General features: G+C 42.3%; 1 protein-coding gene across 2 annotated transcripts in view; it reads right to left on the bottom strand.

Annotated features, from left to right (window-relative positions):
• Positions 1-13,191, bottom strand: part of LOC141992064 (zinc finger and SCAN domain-containing protein 32-like) — a 532,457-nt gene that overhangs the window by 269,302 nt on the left and 249,964 nt on the right. Inside the window, exons 4-6 of one of the 2 annotated variants that reach the window (XM_074960666.1) lie at positions 11,825-11,859; positions 2,468-2,874; positions 1,464-1,888 (exon numbers count right to left, since the gene is read on the bottom strand). In XM_074960666.1, the coding sequence (XP_074816767.1) occupies positions 2,593-2,874; positions 11,825-11,859 (317 nt within the window). In that variant the 3' untranslated portion in view covers positions 1,464-1,888; positions 2,468-2,592. Of the gene's footprint in view, positions 1-1,463; positions 1,889-2,467; positions 2,875-11,824; positions 12,298-13,191 lie in introns of those variants that run through there. The other variant, XR_012640519.1, reaches the window with a different exon arrangement.

The following is a 13,191-nucleotide window of genomic DNA, read 5'->3' as shown; positions in this document are numbered from 1 at the left end:
GGGCCCTGACAATGTGGGCATCATGGTGCTAATGGGGCAGGTTCATGTGGTGGAACACCGATTCTGGGCTCAGGAAACAAGCACAGACTGGCAGGACCTCATAGTGTTGCAGGTCTGGACGATTCCCAGTGGCTGCAAAACTTTCGCATGCATAAGGGCACTTTCATGGAACTTTGTGACTTGCTTTCCCCTGCCCTGAAGCGCAGGAATACCAAGATGAGAGCAGCCTTCACAGTTGAGAAGCGAGTGGCAATAGGCCTGTGGAAGCTTGCAATGCCAGACAGCTATCGGTCAGTCGGGAATCAATTTGGAGTGGGCAAATCTACTGTGGGGGCTGCTGTGATGCAAATAGCCAACGCAATCAAAGATCTGCTGATATCAAGGGCAGTGACCCTGGGAAACGTGCAGGTCATAGTGGATGGCTTTGCTGCAATGGGATTCCCTAACTGTGGTGGGACCATAGACGGAACCCATATCCCTATCTTGGCACCGGAGCACCAAGCTGGCGAGTACATAAACCGCAAGGGGTACTTTTCAATAGTGCTGCAATCACTGGTGGATCACAAGGGACGTTTCACCAACATCAACATGGGATGGCCGGGAAAGGTACATGACGCTCGCATCTTCAGAAACTCTGGTCTGTTTCAAAAGCTGCAGGAAGGGACTTTATTCCCAGACCAGAAAATAACTGTTGGGGAGGTTGAAATGCCTATAGTTATCCTTGGGCACCCAGCCTACCCCTTAATGCCATGGCTCATGAAGCCGTACACAGGTAGTCAGGAGCTGTTCAACTACAGGCTGAGCAAGTGCAGAATGGTGGTAGAATGTGCATTTGGACGTTTTAAAGCGTGCTGGCGCAGTTTACTGACTTGTTTAGACCTCAGTGAAACCAATATTCCCACTGTTATTACCGCTTGCTGTGCGCTCCACAATATCTGTGAAAGTAAGGGGGAGATGTTTATGGCAGGGTGGGAGGTTGAGGAAAATTGCCTGGCCGCTGGTTACGCGCAGCCAGAAACCAGGGAGGTTAGAAGAGCACAGGAGGGCGCGGTGCACATCAGAGAAGCTTTGAAAACCAGTTTCATGACTGGCCAGTCTACGGTGTGAAAGTTCTGTTTGTTTCTCCTTGATGAAACCCCCTGACCCTTGGTTTACTCTACTTCCCTGTAAGCTAACCACCCTTCCCTCCTCCCTTCGATCACCGCTTGCAGAGGCAATGAAGTCATTGTTGCTTCACATTCATGCATTCTTTATTAATTCATCACACAAATAGGGGGATAACTACCAAGGTGGCCCAGGAGGAGTGGTGGAGGAGAGAAGCACCGGGAGGGGTGGTGGAGGAGGGAAGGACAAGGCCACACAGCACTTTAAAAGTTTAAAACTTTAAAACTTATTGAATGCCAGCCTTGGGCAATCCTCTGGGGTGGAGTGGCTGGGGGGCCCCCCCACGGCATTCTTGGGCATCTGGGTGAGGAGGCTATGGAACTTGGGGAGGAGGACGGTTGGTTACACAGGGGCTGTAGCGGCGGTCTGTGCTCCTGCTGCCTTTCCTGCAGCTCAACCACATGCTGGAGCATATTAGTTTGATCCTCCAGCAGCCTCAGCATTGAATCCTGCCTCCTCTCATCACGCTGCCACCACCTTCCAGCTTCAGCCCTCTCTTCAGACCGCCACTTACTCTCCTCAGCCCACCACCTCTCCTCCCGGTCATTTTGTGCTTTCCTGCACTCTGACATTGTCTGCCTCCACACATTCGTCTGTGTTCTGTCAGTGTGGGAGGAGAGCATGAGCTCAGAGAACATTTCATCGTGAGTGCATTTTTTTCACCTTCTAATCTTCACTAGCCTCTGGGAAGGAGAAGATCCTGTGATCCTTGAAACACATGCAGCTGGTGGAGAAAAAAAAGGGACAGTGGTATTTAAAAAGACACATTTTATAGAACAATGGGTACACTCTTTCACGGTAAACCTTGCTGTTAACATTACATACATAGCACATGTGCTTTCGTTCCAAGGTCGCATTTTGCCTCCCCCCATCGCGTGGCTAGCCCCTCCCCCCTCCCCGTGGCTAACAGCGGGGAACATTTCTGTTCAGCCACAGGCAAACAGCCCAGCAGAAACGGGCACCTCTGAATGTCCCCTTAAGAAAAGCACCCTATTTCAACCAGGTGACCATGAATGATATCACTCTCCTGAGAATAACACAGAGAGATAAAGAACGGATGTTGTTTGAATGCCAGCAAACATACACTGCAATGCTTTGTTCTGCAATGATTCCCGAGTATGTGCTACTGGCCTGGAGTGGTAAAGTGTCCTACCATGGTGGACGGAATAAGGCTGCCCTCCCCAGAAACCTTTTGCAAAGGCTTTGGGAGTACATCCAGGAGAGCCGCAAATGCCAGGGCAAATTAATCATTAAACATGCTTGCTTTTAAACCATGCATACTATTTTAAAAAGGTACACTCACCAGAGGTCCTTTCTCCACCTGGTGGGTCCAGGAGGCAGCCTTGCGTGGGTTCGGGGGGGTACTAGCTCCAGGTCCAGGGTGAAAAACAGTTCCTGGCTGTCGGGAAAACTGGTTTCTCCGCTTGCTTACTGTGAGCTGTCTACAACTTCATCATCATCATCTTCCTCGTCCCCAAAACCTGCTTCCGTGTTGCCTCCATTTCCACTGAAGGAGTCAAACAACACGGCTGGGGTAGTGGTGGCTGAACCCCCTAAAATGGCATGCAGCTCATCATCGAAGCGGCATGTTTGGGGCTCTGACCCAGAGCGGCCGTTTGCCTCTGTGGTTTTCTGGTAGGCTAGCCTCAGCTTCTTAAGTTTCACACGGCACTGCTTCAGGTCCCTGTTATGGCCTCTGTCCTTCATGCCCTGGGAGATTTTGACAAATGTTTTGGCATTTCAAAAACTGGAATTGAGTTCTGATAGCACGGATTCCTCTCCCCATACAGCGATCAGATCCCGTACCTCCAGTACGGTCCATGCTGGAGCTCTTTTGCGATTCTGGGACTCCATTATGGTCACCTCTGCTGATGAGCTCTGCACTCACGTGCAGCTTGCCACGCTGGCCAAACAGGAAATTGAAATTCAAAAGTTTGCGGGCCTTTTCCTGTCTACCTGGCCAGCGCATCTGAGTTGAGAGTGCTGTCCAGAGCAGTCACAATGGAGCACTCTGGGATAGCTCCCGGAGGCCAATACCATCTAATTGCATCCACAGTACCCCAAATTCGACCCGGCAAGTCCTATTTCAGCGCTAATCTCCTTGTCAGGGGTGGAGTAAGGAAATAGATTTCAGGAGCCCTTTAAGTCGAAAAAAGGGCTTCGTGGTGTGGACGGGTGCAGGGTTAAATAGATTTAACGCTGCTAAATTTGACCTCAACTCCTAGTGTAGACCAGGGCTTAGGGCCTAAACCTGCAAGATGCTAAGCACCATAAACTCCCAGGGAATTAAATGGGAATTGACGGTCCTAAGCACAAGGACACAATGGCTCCCAGGATTAGGCTCTCAGACAGTAGAGGTGATTCAGCTAATTAATGGCAATATTGTGTGAAGCTGATTTATAAAGACTAAACTAGGCTCCAGCTGGAATGAGGATCAAGTCTTCAATAGAATATTTTGGTACCAAACTCCATGGAGTTGACAAAGATAATGTGCCAGGCTAGTGGATTGTCAGCAGTAAGGTCCAGATTTGTAAAGGTATTTTGGCATTGTTGTGCTCAGTATTACAATATGTACCTGATTCAGGAGCCTAAATCTCATTTTCAAAACAAATGTAGGCACTTTGGAGCCAAAATCCCATTGACATATCAAACCAATCAAGTTAAGGATGTTAAATCCCAGTTTCTGCTGTTAGCCATAGTCATTGTTGACTGCTACCAGAATAAATTTGATGAAATTGCTTTGGACTCCAAAATATTCAACTGGAAAGTATTTACATACAATCTTGGGAAATCTTGAATAAACTTTCTTTTTGAAAGAAGTGAACAAAATTAATGTTTCATAGAAGGATTTTCTTGGATTTGGTCATATTAATAATTTGCTGTTTGATTACTTTTATCACCTACATTATACAATGTGTGATTCACTCAGAACAATAACGTGTTGTACAGAAGGCACAGAATATGGTCCTCAGACTTTAAACCAACACCAGAAAGCAGTTCATTTTTGTTTCCAGCTCTTTTTTTCTCCTTTTACTGCATTTCACACCCTATATCCTCATTTAAAATTATGTTAAGTTTTGTTCTGTGTATTTAGACATATCCATTCTTGAATTAACCTGTATTGCAGGCCTGTTGGGAGTCATTTTGTTTGAACATCTGGACTCACCACATGTTTTTTACTGGAAGAAAATCATCATTTATAAGTTGTGATGAGTATTAAAAAGGGGGGGAAATGAAGATGAGCCTCCATCTGTTTAGTACATTATAAGAGAAGTGTACACAAAAGTTTGTGTTTTAGAAGTTTATGGCGTGAATTGGAGATGAGCTGCTTATTAGAACCTCCAACAAAATAGCTTTATATATGGTATCAATTTAATCTGATCCTAATTTAAATAACAGTTTAGCTAATATTATTGTTTAACCTGTATAGTTATTTCAAATAGTTCCAATTTACAAACTAAAGGCATAGTGCCCATCTAGAGGGAAGGAAGATAGAGGTATAAAAATGCCTTAATGTGACCTTCATTTCATACCTACTTCCACCCATGCCCCTGATCCTGGGGCCATCTGAGGGCCAATTCAGCCTCCAACTCAATTTAAATCAGTGCTAAAATTGTGCCTGGGTGACTGTGGCCCCCAAAAGACCATTCCAGCAGCTCAGACTCACTGAAGCTGGGCACACGCCCCTTTCCTAGGCCATGCTTCCTACACCAGGAGCTAGGAGGAGCGTTGAAGACCCACTACATCAGTTCTGCATTACCTGGGCATTCAGTGCACACAGAGAGAAACCACGCAGGTCAGAGCAGTTCAAAGGGGTCCCAACAGAGCTGAGGATCCGGCCCTAAAATTTTTATAATAAAGCAGAAATACTCCCATTCAGAAGACTAGAGAAAGGTATAATTGCTTATTTAGATTAATCATGGTACAAAGCCAATTGTTTATCGTCATGCATGTTATAATAGTATCAAGCTGTTCAGACATGTACTGAGGTATTAAAATACAGTTTAATTGCAACTAGTAATTTTTACTTTCCCTAAATGACTAGCTGGTATTTGAGTTCTATATATGTGCATGTGTGCACACACGTACGTGCAAACAGAGAAATAGTGATTCTATATCTCTTTTGTGGGAAATGAATTAATCTTCATATAGGAACCCTATGGGTTTTATTTACAGTATATCTATCTGTCAGTAGCAACTAATTAATTGGAGTCTGTCTCAGTCTCAGAACAACCTTAAAGCCAGTAATATTTCCCTGTGCAGATTAAAGGAAAGTTAATTTGAAAAGAATTTCTAAAATGTCAGGAACCCTTTAATCAAATAAAGAAAGTTCATGACAGAAAAAAAACCTCTTTATTCTCTGACATTGTATTGGTTGCAGAATGACTTACATTCTGTGAAGACATGCATGCAACTCTAGGTGACCAGTTGATCATACGTGGGAGAGGCTCAGATAGTGCTGCATTGGGGTATCAGGGCATAAACATACTGATACCTATTTCATTGGCACCAATGAAAACAATAAATAATTATTACATTTTAGCCGTCCCTTTCAGGATCAGATACTCGGGTGGTGAAAATTGGCTTCAGTAGAGCTATGGTTAGATCCCCATCTGATGTAACTGTGTCTTAATTGCCTTGTGTTTGGGATTAAATCAAGCCATTAATATAATGACAACATTGGGTGCCATCTGTCATTTTTATACCACACTCATTGCCATCATCTCTGAACACACAGAGTTTAATTTTTTTTTTGCAAATATTTGTATTTTAAGTTCCTCTGACTCATCTCTCTCATATTGGGGCATGTGCATTTATTAGTGCTGTAAGAAAGCAAAGTCAGGTAATTCTTCCACTCTATGGCATGGATAGAATCAAAACAGCAAACTTTAATTTCTGAACCAAACCCTTCACCAGTAGCAGAGATAGGAGAGATGAGCCAATACAGAGTTGTCATCCATGAGCTCAGATCCCACAGAAGCTCTCTGGAGTCAACATCCATATTCAGATCTCTGTGTCACACTGGAACGGGGAGTAGCTGGGATGTGGCCACCCTATGTATTAGTCTCATCTAGGAAACTGTGCATCTTATCCTACAAAGTGCTAATTTCCTCCTGTGTGTATTTTTAATTTGCACTGGAGTCAGTGGGGGTTGAGGAATATTCAGTGCCTTGCTGGCTCTCTCTGCATTTCATTTCCTAACAAAGTCATAACAGCATTAACTCCCATGGGGTGGCGTCTACTCCACATTCAGACAGAAGAGAATTATGAAGCCACAAGCAGCTCTCCAATGTCAGTATGGCTTCTGAGTGGAGCCTGGAGTAGGGATAGGAACAGAGTGGAGAAGGGGATTCTACCTGGCTGCCCCAAGGGTCTTTCATTTCCTTTGAGAAGGTGCATGTAGAAGACTTAACTTCTGTTGGAGAGACAAGCTTTTGTGCCACAAAGCTTCTTCAGCTCTGCATGGCTTGAAAGCTACTTTCTCTCACCAACAGAAGTTGGTCCAATAAAAGATATTATCTCACCCAGCTTGTCTCTCTAATATTCTGGGACCAAAATGGTTACAGCTACACTGCATCAGTATAAGGTGTACATCCTTTTCATGGCTACAAATCCCTTTCTCTGCAGTAGAGGCTGCACTCAAAACTCTGAATTGCCAAATATCCCCCCAACAACTTTTGCTCTATCCCTTGGGATCAGATAAGAGGTTAAAGTTTTTGTGGCTTATTTTCCTTTAATTTATAGAAGCATGTAACAGAGAAGTCTTTGTGGACTCCAAACATGCAATAAGGACAACAGCCTCATTGCACCAGTTATGTGACTAAACCTGGTAAGATTTCTGAGTCTTATGTATTATTTTTTTAATCCACAATGTTGCCAACTCTCTTGATATTTAATACGGTACTTTTCTAAAATCCACAGCTCATAAAGTTATGTATTAGGTGAAAAAAAATCTTTCTTTTAGAAAAAGTTTCTTGCCCTCATGACTGTGGAGGAAAGCTTGCAAATGTAACTCAAGTGCACCCCCAAAGGAAAAAAGAAAACAAAGAGAGACAAACTAAATAAAAGTCAAAACTTCCGAAAAAATCCTGATTTTTATGCCAATCTTATGATTTTGGGGTGTGCCTGACTCATTTCCCCATTGCTTCAGGTTGGCAATGCTTAATATATGTTCACAACATTCACTGCAACAGCTTCTTCAGTACCATCACAGTGTATGGAGTGAGCGCTTAATAGCAAGAGTAAGGAATGTGCTACAGATCCATATTTACTGACTGTATAATGAAAGTCAGTATGAAAACTAGTTAGTGCACACACAACTGTTGCTTTTCACTGTTTCACCTCTCTGCTTTAAAACTTTATTTCTGAAAACACGAAGAGTAATAAGACAGCCTCTTTTTAATAGTGCACAAAAATCTCACCTCTTCTGGTGTAACAAGACTTAAATTGACTTGGAATATACATAATTCCTTTGCCGAGTTCAGTTCTGCTGCTTATGGTGACTGTTAGAGTTCCTTAGGGTTCACTCTGAGACTAAAAGTATCCTGAGGACCAACCAGAAGACTTGTATTTTAACCATTTGAGATCAACTACAGCTGTGAAGCTAAATTTATAGTGAATCTGAGATAGTCTAAACTAATACATTTGCATCTTCTGGCCACTTCACCATTCCATTGTACTAAGACTCAATCAGTTTGACTCACTTAGTCATGCACCTGTTTACAAGCATGCAACTTACATCACTTTACATTTGGCCCACTGAGTCTGTTGGTGTCTAGATTGGTTTCATTACATACTGAGGCACTGAAATAACGGGGAGCAGCAGGGAACGCAGCTAACGAGAGAGGCAGTTAAAGTAGGCTGCTTAAGAGAGCCTTTTAGGTTTAAGTTACTTGAATTTAAATACCCCTCTGAATCTAGTTTGGTACAAATCTAGTTTGCTTTCTTTCAGGAGATGTCCTATCATCTTTATACAGGACTACTCTTACGCATGAGCAGAGCAAGCTTGCCCTTTCACAGTTTTTTTAAAATCAAATATGTGAAGAGTATTGTGGATGAAAAATATAATTGACAGAAGGGAATTGATTGTATTTGTCTTTAATAAACAATTCAATAAAAGACTGTATTCGTCTTCAATAAACTATACATTCTGGGGTGAAGTAGCAGATCTACTCTTTGAGAGAGAAGTCTTTTGAGTGTAGGGTGACTAGATGTCCCGATTTTATAGGGACAGTCCCGATTTTGGGGTCTTTTTCTTATATAGACTCCTATTACCCGATTTTTCACATTTGCTGTCTGGTCACCCTATTTGAGTGAAAAAAAGTGGCACTCTTTCCAGTCAAACATTCTGACTAGCTGACCATTCCTAAGGAGCTTCAAATTTCAACTGGAGTGCAAAGCTAACTGGAAAGTCAGAGCTTTTGTTATTTTCCTTCCTATAACCTGGAAATGAAGGGACAGATATTTTGATTGCAGAATTCTGTGTGTATATGAGTTACAAATCCCAGAGTAGCACTGCAGACAGACAATCAGGTGACATTGAACAGCAGACTGTAACAGAGACATGTTGTAAAATAGTTTGCAAAAATCTCACACAACTTGCCTACCTTCCAAACAAGAGACTAGGAAACAGATATGCTTATAATCATAACGAGAAACCCTCAGTATCACCAGCACATTCAAAGTAATCCGGTTTTCTCTTCATATGTTGCTACGTATTGGTAAGGAAAACTATTGCTTCTAAAAGGAAAATACATTCAACTAAAAAGGACAAATCCTTTGGACTTTCTGTATATAGGGAAGGGGAGGAAATTTGTACTCAGGCTGCTCAGTGCCAACCTTGAAGTGACAAGAATTTGTAAAGGCCAAGTCCTTGCTGACTAACCAGTGTACCACAGCACTTTGCAGAAAAAATGCCACAATGAGACAGATGGAAGTAGAGCTGCTAGAGCCTGAACCAGGCTGGGGTGGCTGAGGAAAGTGTATTATCCTGGAGACGGACAGGAAGCATTATTTCTGCTGTAACATGGTAGAGCAGGAGATGGCACACTGATTTTTAGTCACACTAAAGAGCCTTTAAGATGCCTTTATGCTCCCAGAGTGCTATAAAGTGGGCAGAAATGGCCCCCTGAAAATACCCCCTACTCATGGGGCTTCTTGGCCAGTACAGAGCTGCCATAATGGTTGTGCATTAGCCATGCACCCAGCACTGGGGATCGATCAGGGATTTGTTGAGAGGAAGAGCCAAAGTACACAGCACTTTGGCTATGCTCTGCTTCTCAGGGGTCACAGGGAGCCATGGGAAGCAGAGTACAAATTTGAACAGCACTTCCAGGAGTAGCATAGCCCGTTATACTCTCCTGCATAGGCTATAGCTTCCTGCATGGCCCCACATGGTATGGGGCTATATCCGTCAATTTAAATGGATCTAGGACAATTTACACTACCTTAGCCTCTGTCCTGGGATGTGCAAAGGCCTCCTGTGCTCCCTCTCCATCCCCACCCCAAGTGCAGGACCAGAGTAACTGAGAATCAGACATGCGTCCCGAGGCTCTTTAAGAGTGCACTTATGGACCAGTCCTTGCCTTGCTCCTCATTTAGCCTGTATTCCTCACAGATACTAGGGTCCTGATCCCATGAGTATATCCCTAACCTGCCCCAATACAATCCCACTGAGGCGTTCAGCACTACTGGGAACACTAGCACCCCATCCACATGTGCAAACCCTCATCCACACACTCTGCACAAGGGGAACAGATCCTCAGCGGGGGTTAATTGGCATAGTTTCACTGAAGTCAATGGAGCTACACCAACTTGCACCAGCTAAAGGTGCTCGTTCAAGTGTTGGCAGCACCGTTATCGCTGCCTCCCACGCAGAGCTCTGCAGAGTGGGAAGGAAACCCTCATCAGCTTGCAAACTTTATCCTTTTAAACCACCTTTTGTTTGTACTGTGGGCTGAAGTCTGCTCCCACAGAAACCAATTAGAGTTTTTCCCAGTAACGTAAATGGGAGAAGGATTGGGCCCCTGATTTATTCCAATCACTACAGTGACTCTGCTCATACCTTTCTCTCAACTTTGTTGAAATCTCTCACCACAGCTTCCAAGTTTGCTCTCTCTAATAGGACATTCCTTTAGGGTCATGTGACAGCATGCTGGAGAAAGTCATTGGCATCCATCCAATCCCAAAAGCTTCACAGCCTACCTTCTGTGAAGCCCTATGGTACACTATGCAGACTGCCCATGGAGCGAAACACAGTTACGAAACTAAAGCTAGTAAAAAAAAAGAGAGTCAAAAGACAGCATATGTATCAGAAAATTCTTCCATGCAAGATTCCTTATGATCTTACAGTAACTCAGTGCTGGATACAATCCCCAAACATGTGCGCTACTAGAGTTTGCTTTAATCTTGTCTTCACTATTAATGGCGTGTCAAAGTTAAACCAGAACCATAAAAGTGTCACCACAATATCTTTAGATGGGTATATCTGAGAGTCTTGTGTGAAGTAATTAGACAGGAACAGCACTTAAGTGAAAGGTGTGTTACTAGGAAGTGCTGGAAATGGGAAAGTTACAGATTGGCAGCAAGTAACTGAGAAAGGACTTATTTAGACACTTACTGGAATAAGTGACGTTTAAATTTAATGTTCAATGTCCCTAGAGCAGTTTTTATTATCCATCCTCTTCCAGTTTCCTTAGCTGTCTCTTCTTGTCATACAATAGTGATTCATTTGAACTTTTTTTATCTTAAGCACAAAGAATTCCCAGAATGGTGTGACATCCAAGGATATATCCAGCCAGTAGCTAAAGTATTAGAAATGATCATCCTAATAAACTTCAGAAAGTCAAAACCTTTGCCAATTTTTTCACTCATTTACTCTTAGCTTCAAAGTATAAAATGCTCAATATTATTCATTTATTGGAAGTTTGTTAAAGTCTGTGCAAAAAAGAAAAGTTACCATTTAACCTAACTACTAACAGCATAATCATCTAATTGATTGCCAATTATAGCCAAGTTACTTCTTGTTTGAAATATTTCAAAGATACCATATATAAAATCTTAACTTTTAATTCAATATTTTTAAAAACTGCCCACCTGCAGTCGATGACACTAACGTAACAGCTCATTGTGCATAATAAAAGTCACTTCTGTCATATGTACATGATGAGAACACACATTTCTACAAATGGGATGAGTATGACTAAACTCTCAACACTATCATGGTTCAGTGAACCATTACTGGTTGCAGTGGAGTAGGGGTTAAAAAAGTTAAAGTCACCACTCGGCCATTATATTTTACATTAGGGTACCGTACCTAAGAAATTAATGATTATAAACACGGTCATAAGTAAAGCCATAGATACTAAACATAGACATTAAGCAATGCATCTCAAGTCACATTCTGAGCTCAAGTTCCTTAACTGGGAAGTTTAAGTTTTAAGATAAAAAATAATCATGATCTTTAGTGCTGAGCAAAGATTTAAATCATCTTCAAAGTATATTGCAGATTTTCTTAGAAATTAACTTATTCAAACGTAGCATGACATAAGCACCCACAGTACTTCTAAGTGTTCAATAACAGCCAGGCATTGAATCAAAAAGTAATCATCATTAATGTACATCACTTTATAAAGGTGTCATAGATGTATAAATTTCTTACCTGCCTTGGGTGATTCTTGCTTGAAAAGGTTCGTTCTGTGAAAGATGCAAGTCTTTATAAATAAATTAGAAGCAAAGGTGCGCTTAGCACTTCCAGTTTTCAGCAAAGCTCAGGTGTTACATGCAAAGTAATAAATTGGCTCCTCAAAGTATCTCGGACCATATTAATGGGAACAGTTACAGTCACTGCTTGCAAGGTTGCTGATGCTGTTCCTTCTGCCTTCTGCCTTTGCAGAGAAACCTAATGTATGAATGAGCCAGAGAGCATCCCTCTCTCTTTATCTCTCCCCCTCTCTCTCTAACGGTGAGTTAGCATTCAGTTTATTCTGCAGATGGTGGGAGAGGACAAACTGACAGACAATTGTGCCGTTTCCTCCCCTGCCAAGACACAGGAATGTGTTGTGAATAAAGACAAAGCCCTTCACCAGTGCACCACACCACTCTCTAGATAAGAGCTGCAAGGATGTGCTGTGCTGTGCTGTTCTTCAGCATGCAGACAAGCCTTAAACGCAGCCGGACAAACTCATCATGCTTTCCTCACTGAAGACTTGCACCAATAACTTTTGTGGGGGACCACCCCTCTTCTATACAAGGCAACCAGATTCTCTGCAGGTGACATGATCAATGCCTTTTAATTGTCTATGTTATAAAAAGAAACTTACGCTTACTGTCCCCATAAATTGTTAAACGCGCTCCACAGAACATTGTCCCTCCTTATAAGTTCAGTCACAGCAATGTAATGTAGTTAGGCCCAATCTGTAAGTTGTTTAAAGAGTTTTGCAAGCCAATAGAAACAGAAACATTTCCATATTTTTTTTCCAATTAAAAAATAAATAAATAAGAACTCCCCAGCTGTGCTGGAAACCCAGTCACAATGCCTTGTGCTAGTCCCTGGGAAATTGAAAGTGAAACTGACTATGAACAGGAACACTAACTAGCTTAGCAAGTAGTATCCAAAATCAGTAACTTGCAGAAAGTAAATACTTATAGCATTATGTATGAAATGTAAATTGATAAGTATACAGATAATGAATTATTATAAAGTTTGCAAATACTAACTACTATTTGCAAGTTGAAGGCAAAATTCTTTGTAAATAAAGTATTTTTAAGACATACACAATACTTCAGTTTGAAGCTAGACCCCTCCTTCCCTATCCCACCGGCAGAAAAACCTGTGAGAAAAAACAAAACAAAAACAAACCTATCCCCCATTAATATCATGATCTGGCCTACTGAGAGGACCCACAGGGAAGGAAAATGATATGAAGATCTCCAGCACCTCTCAAGCCTCCCCTCGTGGCATAATGGTTTGAGGCCCTATGAAGTTCACAGAAGTCAAGGCCTTTCAGTCCTGAGTGCCTTCGGAAT

The sequence above is a fragment of the Natator depressus genome, chromosome 8 (assembly GCF_965152275.1).
Source record: "Natator depressus isolate rNatDep1 chromosome 8, rNatDep2.hap1, whole genome shotgun sequence".
Lineage (NCBI taxonomy): Eukaryota > Metazoa > Chordata > Testudines > Cheloniidae > Natator > Natator depressus.
Note: the sequence above shows the minus strand (reverse complement) of the source record. Positions and strands in the feature narration are given on the sequence as shown.